Source organism: Aspergillus pseudodeflectus (genome assembly GCF_044049435.1).
Source record: "Aspergillus pseudodeflectus strain CBS 756.74 chromosome Unknown BJX68scaffold_22, whole genome shotgun sequence".
NCBI classification, from domain to species: domain Eukaryota; kingdom Fungi; phylum Ascomycota; class Eurotiomycetes; order Eurotiales; family Aspergillaceae; genus Aspergillus; species Aspergillus pseudodeflectus.
Window position 1 is genome coordinate 213,992 of NW_027263798.1, and position 15,397 is coordinate 229,388.

The window sequence follows — 15,397 nt, forward strand, 5'->3', positions numbered from 1 at the left end:
AAAGGGGTATTTATCTCCCACCGCAAGTACCCCTCCATGGACCCACGAAGTGTATAGAACGGGTCCCAGCGCCATGACCTCACCTAACCACGATCTCGCCACGATCTCGCATCGGCCACGTATCGTGCAGAACCCCCACTCATCGCCCGCTGAAGAAGATCGCCCGTCTTGGCGCCAATTGACACGTTACACGACATCTGGGATGAACTACGAATTTTCCTTCTTACATTAGTGCGAACTATCCGCGCACGATTCACAAGGTTGCCACCTCGCTGATCTCGCCCTCGGCGCTTTTCCGTGAGCAGAGCGCATGCATAAATATTCCACCTGCGTCACACCATCTCCAACGATCGATCACCCAGGGCAAATGCTCATCCGCCTAAATCGCATTTCCTGCTACCAGCAAACCCAGTCCCACCGCACTCGGCCCATCGCCATGTCCATCTCCCCGGTTGCCAATCACCCCCTGACGAGATGCCTCCGCTCAAACCCTGCAATGACCGAGACGACTCTCTACTCCGACCTTCCACCCACAATCCGCCACAGCAAAGATCGGTACACCCTGCTCGACCCGGACAAGATCGCCTCTCTCCCCCTCATCTTCTGGGACCCATCCAGCAAATCATCGACAATGATCTTTCACCTTGGCCCTTCATTATCCGGGTACCCGGGCCTGGTTCACGGTGGCGTCTTGGCCACTCTGCTCGACGAGGGATTCGCCACGGCCCTGTTGAAGGCGGACCCCACGAAGGTGCCGCTGACGGTGGATCTAAATATCCGATACCGCAAGGCGGCACCTACTGGGGAGGTTTATGCACTCCGGGCCAATCTGCATGATGCAGATGAGGATGGTGCCAAGGTTGATGGGTGGATTGAGCTGTTAGGGACCGATGCCGATCTCGCCGGAGATTTCAATGGGGAACGTGTTGTTGTTAGTGCGGAGGCGAGCTTCAAGTGGGTTAGGCCTGTAGGGATTTAGAACGTTGAATGGAACCCCATATTCTGGTAAATAATAGGCCCCTGTTCCCTGGAAAGCCCATGGCTGTCGGTATCGCGGGGCTGGAATGCGCAGCGCACGGGGCAATGAGCTTACAAGGTAAATCTAGAAACAAAGGCTCCGAAAAGATGGGATGGAGTTAGGGAGATGTAGATTAGTGTCTCAGGCGCAGTCACCATAATATCTGTCGTCCGGGCCGTCGATCTAGGTGGAGGATCTGAAGAAGTTGAGAGGTCTGACATTCTGAATAACTGGGGCAACGACACTATTTAAACACAGGAATCGACTAAGCTAAATAAGGAAACAGGGGCTATCCAATATTACTGCTCTAATCGCTGTATCGCGTGAGTCCTGAGAGGAATGTTTAATGGAATGGTGAGAGGAATGCTTGCGCAGGGTCTGGAGACAGGGGCTCCGGCTGACACACCCCCTCAGCGGTTGGAGGTTCCTAATTAGGATGTGATAAGGCTCGAGATATTAACCATATTCAGCATCTTGATAAATTCTTGGTATAGTGGTTTTGGGAGAGCCTTGGTAAGTCCATCCACAGGTATAGATTGTGAAGGAACCCAGGTAACTTGTAAGCAACGTTATTAAACCTCTTGACGTAGCCAGGCGCGGTGTACATTAACGTGTCGTAGCTTAGTGTGTATCATTATCATCTCTTTACTTAGTAAATTGACTATAGAGCTATTATCATAATATATTTCAAGGTCCTCCTCAGGGTTGAAATTAATATCTCTAAAAATCCTCTTCTACCAGTACAAGGACTTGGTGGCTTTAATTAAGGATATATATTTGGCTTTAGTAGTTGATAGAGATATAATATGTTATTTCTAGGATCTCTAGTTAATTAGTCCTCCATATAGTAAGCAGATGAATCCTCTAGTGCTCTTTCAATCGTGGGTATTAGCAAATGTAGTATTAGTAGTAGTAAGAAACACCTTACTAGCTTGTATTAAGCTTCCTCCGTACTCTAAAGCAAGGAACCTCGTGTTATAGAGGTAAGTAATAACCTGATTAGCAGCACCAATATGTGTAGTAGATAGATTAACGAGAAATCATAATAGTACGCCATGTGCGTAGGCTATATCCGGCTGGGTGCAGGTCGCGGCGTAGCTAATTAAACCGACTTTTAACTAATATTCATGTATTTAGCTGGGAGATGCTATTTCCTTATTAGGAACTAGCTTCTGAGTAGGGAGTGGTATCATTGGCCACCATGTAAGGTTATTCAGGTGGTATCTCACGGTAATAGCTTTAATATATGAATCCTGGGAGAGCCAGATCTTCTTCTATAGTTGGTCCCGGGTCACGCGCATCTTAAGGAACTATTTTAACTCCCCTATATCCTTTAGTTCGTATTTCTCTTTGAGTGCTATGGTGAATCGGGTAGCTGCAGCGCGGCCTTTATACGTTAGAAGGTTAATAATTAGTATATTATTAACATATATAAGTACTAACATGAATTTATTAGTAAAGAGGTATTCTTTATCTAGAACGGGTCGTAAGCTATGTACTTTGATAGTTATAGATAGGTCTTTCTACCAGAGTCGTGGCGATTTCCATAGGCTATATAAGGCTTAAAGAAGCTTCTAAATCTTCCTGGGAATACCGTGCCCTGGTGGCATCTTAGTATATACCAGCTCGTATAGTATAGTATTAAGGAAGGCGTTGACGGCATCTTATTACTTTGAATTGAGGTCATACATCGTTATTAGGACCATAATTATTCAAAGAACTCTAGCTGAAGTAGTTATAGCATGATTCTCCTCTTCACTACGTGGTTATAGGTCTCCGTGGACCACTAGGCGTGTCTTAGCTTTAATATAGTATCCATCCTTGTCGAATTTATATATGAAAACCTATATAAGTAGAAGGATCTAATGGTTCTACGCCTCTACTTCGTCTATAATAATATATGACTTCTTCTACTTAATCTCTACTAGTTCGCTCTGTATAGCTACTAGAAAGTCTTAACTAAGTAGATACTTCTATACTTCTAACTAATTACGTGGCTCTAGAGGTATCTAAGTTTGATGAAATTATTTAATTGTTTTAATAGCATTTATCTGTGGATTATTAATATATAGTAATTAGAAGTAATTATTATTACTATCCACTTTAATATATTAAGCTTGAAGGTTCTAGTTATTTCTATGGGTTCTAGTTTAATTACCCGTAATAATATTACTCTGTGAGACATCTGAGCCAGGCTACCATGGCGTATCTGCTATATCTTCACCCCCTAAACTAGAATCCGTAGCAGTAAAAGGATTTAGACGTGTTAATTATTGTATAGGTTTATTAGCAGCTTGCTGGAGCGATTCCTGAAGTGCCCGGCTTGGTGATAGAGGATCTAGGGCTGGCGGCGCTGGTGGTAATGAGGTATCCAAGCAGACCTGTACCAGGGGTTATATAGAGGTCTAAGACCCCCTGGGTGACGTGCTTGTAGTAGAGTCATCCTCTAGGAACGCCCCAGGCGTGGTTTATTACGCCAAAGTATTCTATGCTGGAGTTGGCGTTGCTTCCAGACTAGGAAGGAGGGGGGGGGTTAAAGGTCATTCTTACGTGGAAGAACGTTGTTCCCTGCTTCTAGTAACCTTATTTCTAATATTAATTAACGTCCTTCTAGTAGCCTCTGGCACCCCCTCAGCTTCAGCCCTTTTATATAACGTTAATATGGCACCTGGATCAGACGTAGGTAGCTTATTCCAAGTATCTTAAATAGTAAATGACAGGACGACTTCTACAGCCATGCGAGGCAGCGTAGTTTTAGAGAAATTAGTTAGTAAAGGTTATAGAGGATTATATTAAGACTCCTCCTAAAAGATAACATCTCTAGCCCGTACGACCTTCTTCTAAGTTAGTAACTAAATGTCCTATATATTTAACGTGTTATAGGCTACTAGATAGCCTAGCTTAGCGCGTGGTTCGAATTTCATTAAGTACTTGATATTGTTATGGATATACGCGGCGGATCCTACTATATAGTAGTTCAAGATGTTGGGCTTTTAAGCTGTAAGTGCTTTGTACAGGGTCTTCTAACCTAAACGCTTTATTAGGGTCCTGTTCAGTTAGTATACTGCTGCTTTAACAAGCCACGGTCATAGTTTATATAGTAATTAAGTAGTAATCTAGATTCTTTAAGTTCTTGTGATAATTACGCCTCTAGATTATTCTATAAAACCATTCTATTCCAGCGTGCCCGGCATACTTATCTTATATATGATTCCTTTACCTGCTATAAAGGTCTTAAAGTCCCTCCCTAGGGATACCTTATTATCAGAGAAAATAGTCTTAACTTTTTATTCCTACTAGCGTTTAACTAGCTAGATGAAATCTTTAATCTTTACTATATATTTATTCTTCTAATAATATGTATAGGCAAAGTACATGCCAGTGACCTCCTTATATAGATAGGTGATGTATTGATGACTATTCAGCCCGGGGTCAACAGTAATAAGGTTAAAATGGACCCTTCTAAATAGCTCTATAGCCCTGCGCGTATCTTATCAAGATATCTAGTGATCTACTTTAGCTATACGACATGTATAGTAGCTAGCCTCTCTAAATAACTCTCACGTTGAAATATCTATTATTTTAATACCTTGAACCACTATAGGGAGCTTCTCCAAAGCTTTAAAGCTTATATGTCCGTAGTGGTCATACCACCACTTTATATCCCCTTTTAAAACAACTAGTTTCAAGGATGGCTGGACTGGGAAGACGGCAAGGTCGCGTGGGCGGTTAGTTTTAATATACCAGAGGTGGTTAATATATTAAAGGTTATAGAATATCTCGCCTCCACGTTAATGTACAACGTCATGCTTGAGGTCTAGGAACATACCCACCTTCTATATTATACCAGCAGAGATGATATTAGTGTGGAAACCCGGGATATAGCAGATATTATTAATTAATATCTCCTTCCCCTTTGGGCTAGTGGGTTGAATCATAACTGTTCTAATACCTTAAACATCTACACTAGTATTCCCTGACTTGATATATTCCTCGTGAGGCGTATAGTTATTAAACTAGTCAAGATTATTATACACACTTATTTAGCCCCCTGTATTAACTATCTAGGAGTCTTCCTTCCATATATTAACTACAGAGGTCGACATTACTATATTAGTAAGAATACTGAACGTGACCTTATTATAGTTAACACTTACGGAGTTATTAGATGACTAGTAGTTACTAAGGTAGCGCTTCAAGATTCAACCTTTAAAGCTATTTACCTTAATTTCCTTTATTACATAATTAATAACTTCAGGATCTGGTTAGTAGTCTGTTAGATAATCTTTAGTATCCTTATTAACATGCTAATAGTCTTTATAGAAATGGTTCTTACTATATACACATTTTAGAGGTTTCTAGTGGGAGTTTTAACCATTTAGTTGACCTCTAGAAGGTTGTCAACTATCAGATTAACCCTTAAAGGTCCCGTACACAGCGTTATATACTTCTAGAGTGTTCTGGGTGGTTAGATATTATTAAAATCCTATCATAAGCTTAAAAAGGTCAGCCCTGTATCCTATATTTATTATATCTTCAAGATAATAATCTATAAAGCTAGGAAACTAATACTTTATTCTATCTAGGAAGTCTTTCTCTGCTTGCTAAATATCCTAGTAGTCCCCACAAAGCTTTATTATTAAACCTACAGCTACTTTGAACTCAGTGATCTAATTATCTATAGGTCCAGTATCAACCTTACTATCCTTTATAGTGTTGTATTAAATTAACGCGCTAATCTTCTATTCTTCTAGTAATAGAGTAAAGTCGTCCTTAAGCTTCTTTAATAAGTCGTATAGGTCGGTTAAAGAATATAAACTATGTGAATCCTTGAGTAGACGACTAATTAATAATATAATCTAGTTGTATACAATAGCTTATCCTTTCTAGAAGAGGATATATCAACTATTCTCTGTATTAAATATTATTACTTGATGATTATATCATTATATTAATTCATTTGAAGTAGGTGCCTCAGGGATAGCAGGCTATTAAGGTATATTAGGTTTTGGTATGATATTAGGATTAATATATTCCTATATTCCTGTGAGGATCGTAGATGTCTATATGGCTTTATACCACAACCACCAGTCGTCCTTACTATTCAAGATAACTGAGACCTTGACGGCTTGGCTATAAAGTAAAATATCCTCTATATTAATAGACCGGAACTACACTAGTTCAGGGAAAGTTTCGCGCGTAATTAGCAAGGTTGGAATAGCTTCATATAAGCCTATTCAGGTAATAAAGGTCCAGAGGTAGGTTCTAGGTAATAAAGAAGAATATTCCTAGCAACCCAGGCTCATAACTATTATCCAGGCCGTCGATCTAGGTGGAGGATCTAAAGAAGTTAAGAGGTCTGACATTCTGAATAACTAGGGTAACAACACTATTTAAACACAGGAATCGACTAAGCTAAATAAGGAAACAGGGGCTATCTAATATTACTGCTCCAATCACTGTATCGCGTGAGTCCTGAGAGGAATGTTCGATGGAATGGTGAGAGGAATGCTTGCGCAGGGTCCGGAGACAGGGGCTCCGGCCGACAATATCTATAAGCCAAGGGCCCCGCCGCTTGTAGCAAACCGGCATACTAGCAACCTTGACCAAGTGCAGTGGGATTTGATTCGTACCCCCTCCATTCATAGCGGCCAGCTGACTTGGGCCATGCCGTGAGCAAGCCTTGTTACTACCTGCTGTTATTCTTACACATTTTGCCTGGGATTTTTTAAGTGGCTAATTTTTTATGTAATGAGCTACTGCTCGCAACCAAATAAACACATGACCAAGCGTTTGTACCTGGGTATTCTATGCTTATATTGTCGAGACCTGGTCCATGTGCTCCACGCCTCGAAGGGCACCAGTAACGAAATAAACAAGGCCCTTGTCTCGCGTCTTGTTTACCGAGCTAGACGTAAGAGGTAGATCAATATCTGGTTGGGCGTGCTTATGCACTCGACCTCTAGGTGAAGAAAAGGACCACAACCCATTCCGCTCCAGAAGGGGCCGGGGGTTGGTTTCCCACTGACATTCCGCATGCCCCTGTATAGCCCTTCAAATTGCAGTAAATGGACTATCTCTTACCCACGTCCGGTTGCTTCTTGTCGGAACATGTGGAGACATTGCTTATGCGCCTCGTTCGATATCTCTCGATTAAGCATATTCTGCATATGAGCATGATGAGGATCCCGAGTCCATCCAGAGCAGTTGATACTGGACGTGTACGCCCGGTGTCTAAGATAGGCCTGGCTCTTCTGTCGCGAGCGCTATCTGAGAGGGGACTGATGGAGAGTAGGTCGATAGAAGATAGATGCATGTGCATACATGTGGACAAGAGTATTGGTGGACTCACGTGGGTGATACTGGGCATCCTCCGTAGAAGTCAACAGAGCTGAGGTCCTGATCAGTGTGTAGCCGACCTGGCATATCAGAGTGCAAAAAGTCGTTAGTCTGACTCGACAATCCACTATTGCCGATGTCTCTCGCCCGGTTCAGTTAAGAGACCTCCACCCAGCGGAAATAGCGGACAGTCAAGTCAAGACTCGCCAGGCAATGGGGGCTGAAGAAAAATCATCAAACCAAGGGCGCGAACTTGTCTTTTCATTATGAGTGGCCGGTTCAAGAGTTGGATGGGCGGGCGACGGTACCGGCTCAGGAATTAGACGCAGGGGCGACGGCTCCAGGGGGCCACAAGCTGGGCACAGCTACTCTGGGGACGGCAGAGGAGATCTGCACCCAGGCAGGTGCGACGGGTCAAGGTAAAAAGCAGGAGACGGGGAGAATCTGCTTGTTTGTTCCGCATCTCGATATATATACTTTGAAACATTGAGGCATCCGATGAGATGTGGAAGGGATGCATATACTTGATATAGAATAGACTTGACTATGGCGGCGAGAATGCAGCTAGTATCAGTAGCTATGCTCTATCCTCACTTGCTGTGGGGATAGGCTTGTTTCTATCCATCGTATTTCGGAATCGGGATACTACGACCGGCTACTAAGGCTGCCTTGCAAGGTGGAGCTTCGAGAGAATACTTTCCAGGTTTGTCAGAGGAGGCAATGTACCTGAACACCCCTGTCACCTATCTCATCTATCTTGAGCTGGGGGATAATGGATGAATCCGACATTGATCTAGCCAAGTCTTGACGTACTTCGTAGACCCGGAATTAGGGGAGGCCTACCCAATTAAAGTCCTCAAGCAGTTCCTCCATCAGTTAAGAAAGATCCGCTGTACCGCAGGGGAGATAACCTTACGGTGGGAGTCAGGAAGCGGTTCGTTGTTTCGCGTTGCGTTTTATTGTTTCTAATCATCATCAAAACATATTCGCCACCGATGCGTCCAGTCAAATTGGTATAAGTCAGTAAAAAAAAAACGAAAACCCCAAACGCCGCCATACCCTCCATGCTCATACTACTCGTGATATATCTAACCAATGCCTCGCATATAACTAAGCCGTCTCTTGATATGGCCAAAGCCTGTTGAAAAGCTCCTTCTCTTCCTCCCCCTCCGCGCCACGAATAAAAACTTCCTTGAACTTCCGATTCGCGCTGCGCGCCATCTCAAAGTCCTCAGTCTCAGTCATTCCATCCGCGGGAAGGGCCCCTCCATCCCGCAATAGTGCCATGATGGCGCCGACCCCTTGCATATTTTCCTTCTCCTTACGGTGCAGCTCCAGTTCCTTTGCTGTGAACCGGATTGGGCAGGGGAGGGGGCTTTCCGGGAAGAGGGTCTCCCATTGCGTGGATAGTGTGATGAGAGAGTCACGGAGGGAGAAGAGGTTGTGCGTTTCCCAGACTTTGATCACGAGGCTGGTGGGTGCGCGGAGGGTTTCGAGGTTTCGGTTGGAGAGGACAGACCAGTGGCGTGGGGAACGCTTGTAGACATGGGATTCGTAGAGTTTATGTAGGGTCTCGGCCTCAAGGTCAGTGTCGATCTTCGCTTTCTCTGCGGCACTCAAGGAGTTGAAATCAGAGGGTCGTCCGGGCAGGACCCAGCCTTCGCTAACTGGTCCGGAATATTTGAACATTGGTGGAATGTCGGACTGGTGAAACAATGGGGCAACCTGAGCGGACTGCCAGTCGACAATACTTGTGATTTGGTGCGTCCGAGGGTCGACGAAGATATTATCGAGTTTGAGGTCGGGGTGCCAAAGTACATTCGAGGTGGCCGCATCGTCGCCACCTTCAGTCGGTGGAGGAACCAGGTACGCTGCGGTGTTCATGTATTGCGTAAGAAGTGCAATGCCATTCGCAGGTGTTTCGTGCGGATCAGACGACCTGTATTGGTTTAGTCGTGGAAGGGCATGCTCTCGAATCCAAGCAATCTCATTCCATCCCATCGCCCGAGTGTAGTCACTTGCGTTTCGCCCTAGTGAGGAAATGTCAGTAAACCGCTGCGGGTGGGGGTATTGGTGGTGTGCATACATGGACCGCGATCTAAATCCATCTCCCCTCTGTTCCCCTCCCACAGCTCGGCCGAAGTAAGCGGGCCTATTGTAAAGCGACTCAGAGCCTCATCAGGCACGCCGTTGGCACTGATATCGTCGGCGTTGCCCGTTAATGAGCGTAGGTCATCCTTGAGATAGACGGAACCATGGCTGGGAAAGGATACAGAGCTGAGAGTGTTCTCCATATCCGTGATCTGCTCCACCATCTTGACCTTGGACTTGCGCGGCCACTGCTGCCACACTGTGCTCAACCTGACCCCCGGAGCTTTCTCCGAAATGATATACTCTGCCCCGACCGGGTTACTCGATGCATCATATGACCATGCAAGGATGCGAGGAACGGGGAGCTTGAAGACGTCGCGGAGCTAGATACAGGGCTTAGTAAGACCAAGTGAGCTTCCCTCTATGACTGGGGAAAGACTCACCAGCTCGTGCGTCGCGACTTCGGACGCAGTCGCGTATTTAGGGGCCCCCGCACCTGGATTCGGCAGCTTGGCCACGACTTGCATGCCGTTATCCATTCGCAGGATAAATGCCTTGCTGCTTAGACTCTCGGAGCATTTGATGACCCTCGTGCCTAGAGTGGAATGTCAGCATCATCACGTGAAACCATCACAGGGTCAAGACGGACAATATCTAGCGCCTTCGCAGACACCAACGGCTACATCGATGAGTCCTCGTAAGTTGAATTTCAAGTATCGCTTCGATAGCTCGTTTTGCTCGTCGACCCTATACCGGATTAGCGACGGAGGTTTCTTCTTCGGGAACATAATGTACTCACAGCCATCGATGCCGCGTGTATTTATACAAAGCATCTTCAGGAATCCTCGTTTCTGCGACATGATCAGTAAATCGCGTCGTTGACCTCGTTGAGCAAGTTGGGCAACCTACGGGACCCGTCGGGCCTCTCCATGCACAAGTCCGGAAGACGGGGCTCCGAGCGACCGGCACTCGGAAGGAGCGATGCGACAAAGGCAAACCGTCGCGAGGGAGGGCGACGGAAACCTCGCTGAGAAGCTCTCCCCAGGGAGCGTGTGACTGAGTATTGCATGTGTCCTGACATGTTGCCTGTGCGTTGTAAGAAGAGGAAAGAGTCCGTCCTCCCTGTCGTGGGTGGTCAGGTATGATGCGGGGTGGTGTGTGCCTTGGAGCCCCGCTCTCTCCGGTTGTACCCGCCTCCGCACGGCACTAGGCCTGTTGTAAAATGGGGCTAGTCCTGTTCCGGAACGGGGTCGGGTGAGCCGAGGCATCCGATTGCTCTGATCTCAATTACTTGAACGATCGAGGACGGCTGTGGCTGTGTTTTGACCATGAGCCTCTACGGCAGCATCAACTTGTTGCGCAAATTCCATGCCAGACAATATGTACAGATCAAAGATAAATTCTACCAACGCAAGCTCAAATGATTATCCATCCATGACCAACGAGTTGCATAATCATCACTCATATCACCATCACCATCACCCGAATCCATCTCTGCACAATCACAATGTCTACCGCCAGGACGCACTCGCAGTCGCCGTTGCGCCCTGACATCCGCTTGGAACGGTGTAGCTCCTGTTCGGGTCACTCTCCCACACGACACTTCCATCCGACTCCTTCTTGATGTACTTGTACTCAAACGAGGTTCCAACCGGGATATCCAATGTGACGCTCCAGAGCGGGTTCGACGAGGTGTATTTATCAGCATTGAGCGCGACGGCGGATCCAGTTGACCACGAGCCTAACTGACTGATTGAGCCAACGAGGTAGACATTCTCGCCCCAGGATGTGGTCACCTTGGCGTCGAATGTGACGGGGATAGACGTCGCCGCGGCGCAGCTGGATGAGGCCGAGGTGGTGCTGGTGGTAGAAGATGCAGTAGTTGATGAAGTGGGCGAGCCACCAGAGCCCGAGATGGCGATATCCGCACAGCCCAAATACACCTGCGCAGTCTGGAATGAGTTCCACCTGAACCGCAGAAGCGTGTGAGCGGAGTTGTAATCCGGGATCTTGATCTTCTTGGTCACAGTATATCCCCCCGCAATAGTCGTCGCGCAGGAACCCAGCGGCGCCGCATCCACGCCCTGGCATCCCCGGTTGCTGCTCGCTTGGAAAGCATTGCAGGTGAACCAGTCATTCCGATAGCAGGCTTGTCCTGCAGTGCAGTCGGGGTTGTACCCGCAGTTCTGTCCGGGCACATCCGTGCAGCTCAGCTCGCCCTCGAGGAAACAATCCTCGGCAGCCTGTTTCTCCTCGTTTGTTGGGATATACCCCGGCGTGAGGAAGAGGTCAACCAGCGCCTGGTCCTGGCAGATGCCATACGTGAACATGCCGCCGTGGTCGCCGTTGTTGTCCACGCACCACTGCACCTCAACAATGTCGCCGGCTGAATACGTGACGACGGGCTCGTTGCCCCAGTAGTCACTGGGCTGGTTGTAGTCGACACTGACGCGGGCATTGTAGCCGCAGGGTCCACTTCGACCAACCTGCGCCGCGGTTAGGTCAGGCCATGCTGAGACGGGCTCGAGGATTGAGCATTCGGGGCATGTGTCGATTCCAGCCTACAATGAGCATATGTTAGTCTGCTGGGGTGTTGACAGTGACATGGTTGAGCGATCTAACCTCGAACCCTAGACGAGTACGGCTGGATGGGATGGTCAAGTATCCATGGCCATGGGCAGTACCAAGTAGATGGGTGGCCGCAAGAAATAGGAATCCTTTCATGGTCGACATTGTGGATGCAAAAAAACTGCGGTAAAAAGTGGTTATTCTCGGTGCTGGAGTATCCTTGACCACAGGGGATGTCATGCCATACTTATACCCATCGCGAGACCCAAAAGCTCGTGAAAACAATACCCTTGATTCCAACAGCTAGTGTAGATAGCTCACTCCTCACAAGACCGGAAAATTCTTCAGCGCGCAATCTAATTCCTTAGTATCTCCGGGGTGCGGGGGAACTTCTCCACAAACGCAGGGGATAGATGATGTCGGCCCGACATGTTCAGCCTAGCAGCAAGGCACGGACAAAAGCCGGCCAAACACGAGGAGTTGACACACGGAATTTTAATCTGGGGTGATCCGGGGGCTCCACATGGGGCGAGTATCTGCCGGAGATTCCATCAATCCTTCAGCGCTCGTATTCGTCGCCTAGTGGCTGAAGTGTGGCGGCGGACCAATCGCGATTAGAGAATATAGTGAGGGAATGCCGGTTTGGGATTCTTCAGCCGGAGCTTGATGAAAATAAGGCAAGGAGGTTGTTGAATTGGTGCTTCGGACCAGGGTATGCGTTGCCTCTCGGAGGAAATGATAGGTTTATGCCTCCGGCGCGTGTGATTCTGCAGTCCGCGAACTCCGGCTTGGTATTGCCATCTCACCTGGACCAGCAGACGCAGACACGGTGAGGAATATAAAAGGGGCCTGGCACGACATGATGTAGATCCTTTCTATTCTACGTAGACATTGCACATACTTCTATATATCCATCTAGATAGCATTTCGCACAATGCGGTTGTCTAGCTTAACCACAGCGTTGGCCCTCTTCGGCAATGGAGTCCTCGGACTCGATGCTGCTGGATGGCGCGGCCAGTCAATTTATTTCATGCTCACGGACCGATTTGCGCGAACGGATGGCTCGACGACTGCTGCTTGCGATCTTGGAGCGAGGGTATGGATCTTCTTCGGCGTTCCCGAACAATGCTGACGTGACTTTTCAGGCGTACTGCGGCGGTACCTGGCAGGGCGTTATCGACCAGGTGAGTGAAATCATAGCGTGGAAATTGGTATACTTATACTAATTGATTCAGCTCGATTACATCCAAGACATGGGCTTTACAGCGATCTGGATTACGCCCATTACGGAACAGATTCCCGGAACCACCGGCGAGGGAACAGCGTTCCATGGCTACTGGCAGAAGAACATGCAAGTCCTTTACATTGACGTAATATACCAAGGAGTACTGGCTAACAGGGTCATAGCTACGGCGTCGACTCCCACCTGGGCACAGCCGACGACCTCAAGGCACTCTCTGACGCCCTGCACGACCGCGGCATGTATCTCATGCTTGACGTAGTCCCCAACCACATGGTTCGTCCACTCCCTATTCTAATGTCTTACTCTTCCTCTCTGACAAGCCTACAGGGCTACGCCGGCCCCGGCGCCTCAACCGATTTCAGCCAGTTCACGCCCTTCAACTCGGCCTCGTACTTCCACTCGTATTGCGCAATCAACAACTACGACGACCAGTGGCAGGTTGAGAACTGCTACTTGGGGAGTGATGTGGTTTCGTTGACGGATGTCAACACGCAGAGTTCGGAGGTGCGCAGTATTTGGTATGAGTGGATTGAGGATATAGTTGCGAATTATTCTGGTACGTGTTGCCATTACGCAACTTTGTGGCGGTCGTGTTTAGGATGGTACTAATGGTTTGCAGTCGACGGTCTTCGCATTGATACAGCCAAGCACGTCGAGAAAGATTTCTGGCCTGGCTTCGTCAGTGCTGCGGGCGTGTATAGTGTTGGTGAGGTCTGGCATGGTGACCCCGCGTACACCTGCCCTTACCAGAATTATATCCCTGGAGTAATGAACTACCCCGTGTAAGTTGGCCACATCGCATAACGCATACGTGCTAACAGGTGCAGATACTATCCCCTCCTCGAAGCCTTCAAGTCCTCCAGCGGCAGCATGAGCACCCTCTACAACATGATCAACACCGTCTCCTCCAGCTGCAAGGATCCAACACTGCTTGGAAACATCATTGAGAACCATGATAATGCTCGGTTCCCGAGGTACCCCCTGCCTGTCTCCTTTCCAGACAATTCCGTTAAACCACGATACTAAACCTATGGTCAGCTACACATCCGACATGAGCCAAGCGAAAAGCGTTCTCGCCTTCCTCTTCCTGACCGACGGAATTCCCATCGTCTACGCGGGCCAAGAGCAGCACTACAGTGGCCAAAACGACCCGTACAACCGCGAGCCGGTCTGGTGGTCTGGATACAACACTAATGCGGAACTGTACAAGTTCATCGCGACGACAAATGCGGTGCGCAGGCTGGCTATTGCCAAGGATTCGAACTGGCTTACTGCGCGGGTATGTGAACCTTTCCGCTCTTTCACGGGGATATAGTATGGTGCAAGGAGACTGATTTGTTCCTCGGTGTAGAACACCCCCTTCTACAACGACGCCCACCACATCGCGATGCGCAAGGGCTCTGGAGGCTCGCAGGTGCTGACCCTACTGACAAACTACCTCGACAACACGGCCGCATACACGTTCGACCTGTACAACCACGGCTACAGCAACGGGGCTAATCTCGTCGAGCTCTACACCTGCACCTCGGTATCCGTGGGCTCCAACGGCGCGATCCCCGTCCCCATGACATCTGGCCTCCCGCGCGTCCTCGTTCCCTCCTCGTGGGTCTCCGGGAGCGGGCTCTGCGGAAGTACCCCGACGAGCACGACTACGTTGACGACTGTAACGAGCACCACGACGAGCGCGTGTGCGTCGGCGACTGCAACTGCGCTCAGCGTGACATTCAACGAGCGCGTGACCACGGCGTATGGCGATAGTGTCCTCCTGGTGGGATCGATCTCGCAGCTTGGGAACTGGGATACGACTAAGGGGGTTGCGCTTTCTGCTGCGCAGTATACCTCTTCCGATCCGTTGTGGACGGTTACGGTTGAGTTGCCGGTGGGAACCTCGTTCGAGTACAAGTTTGTCAAGAAGTTGGCGAGTGGGTCGATTGTCTGGGAGAGTGACCCCAATCGCTCGGGTAAGGTGGAGGAAGGGTGTGAGGGGGCGAAGCAGGTTGTTGATAGTTCGTGGAGGTGAGAGAGAGGGTGGAGGCTCCTTTGGGGGGGTTCAGGTGCCGAAGTAAATTTTATGAACAGTATATACGAGGCAAAAGAATGTACATGAGATGTTGGATGTATACCACTACAATTCACCA

General features: G+C 48.1%; 4 protein-coding genes across 4 annotated transcripts; 2 read left to right on the top strand and 2 right to left on the bottom strand.

The window, feature by feature from the left end:
* The first annotated feature begins 7 nt into the window (after positions 1–7).
* BJX68DRAFT_237506 (PaaI family thioesterase) lies at positions 8–1,209 on the top strand. The gene has a single exon (XM_071040210.1). The coding sequence runs from the start codon at positions 311–313 to the stop codon at positions 977–979; it is 669 nt and encodes a 222-aa protein (XP_070898915.1). The 5' UTR covers positions 8–310; the 3' UTR covers positions 980–1,209.
* A 7,089-nt stretch (positions 1,210–8,298) lies between these two features.
* Positions 8,299–10,692, bottom strand: BJX68DRAFT_237507 (kinase-like domain-containing protein). Its single transcript, XM_071040211.1, has 6 exons — positions 10,358–10,692; positions 10,248–10,299; positions 10,098–10,195; positions 9,892–10,043; positions 9,444–9,831; positions 8,299–9,387 (listed from the first exon to the last, which is right to left on the bottom strand). Exons 1-6 carry the CDS (start codon positions 10,527–10,529, stop codon positions 8,468–8,470), a joined length of 1,782 nt encoding a protein of 593 aa, XP_070898916.1. The 5' UTR covers positions 10,530–10,692; the 3' UTR covers positions 8,299–8,467.
* Positions 10,693–10,959: 267 nt separating this feature from the next.
* On the bottom strand, positions 10,960–12,181 carry BJX68DRAFT_275946 (starch binding domain-containing protein; the record flags this gene model as incomplete). Its single annotated transcript, XM_071047965.1, has 2 exons — positions 10,960–12,009; positions 12,071–12,181. The coding sequence occupies 2 exons, from the start codon at positions 12,179–12,181 to the stop codon at positions 10,960–10,962; spliced, it is 1,161 nt and encodes a 386-aa protein (XP_070898917.1).
* A 739-nt stretch (positions 12,182–12,920) lies between these two features.
* Positions 12,921–15,337, top strand: BJX68DRAFT_275949 (putative alpha-amylase). Its single transcript, XM_071047966.1, has 9 exons — positions 12,921–13,112; positions 13,162–13,200; positions 13,252–13,371; positions 13,416–13,532; positions 13,587–13,815; positions 13,879–14,041; positions 14,087–14,233; positions 14,298–14,538; positions 14,611–15,337. Exons 1-9 carry the CDS (start codon positions 12,951–12,953, stop codon positions 15,277–15,279), a joined length of 1,887 nt encoding a protein of 628 aa, XP_070898918.1. The 5' UTR covers positions 12,921–12,950; the 3' UTR covers positions 15,280–15,337.
* Positions 15,338–15,397: the final 60 nt, after the last annotated feature.

Bases quoted from the DNA above. Each gene is read 5' to 3' on its own strand.
- BJX68DRAFT_237506 (XM_071040210.1), top strand. From the start codon at position 311: ATGCATAAATATTCCACCTGCGTCACACCATCTCCAACGATCGATCAC.
- BJX68DRAFT_237507 (XM_071040211.1), bottom strand. From the start codon at position 10,529: ATGTCAGGACACATGCAATACTCAGTCACACGCTCCCTGGGGAGAGCT. The intron at 10,300-10,357 runs GTAGGTTGCCCA...ATCATGTCGCAG, and splicing joins GGAGAGGCCCGACGGGTCCC to AAACGAGGATTCCTGAAGAT. The intron at 9,832-9,891 runs GTGAGTCTTTCC...CCCTGTATCTAG, and splicing joins AAGTCGCGACGCACGAGCTG to CTCCGCGACGTCTTCAAGCT.
- BJX68DRAFT_275949 (XM_071047966.1), top strand. From the start codon at position 12,951: ATGCGGTTGTCTAGCTTAACCACAGCGTTGGCCCTCTTCGGCAATGGA. The intron at 13,201-13,251 runs GTGAGTGAAATC...TAATTGATTCAG, and splicing joins GGCAGGGCGTTATCGACCAG to CTCGATTACATCCAAGACAT. The intron at 13,533-13,586 runs GTTCGTCCACTC...ACAAGCCTACAG, and splicing joins ACGTAGTCCCCAACCACATG to GGCTACGCCGGCCCCGGCGC.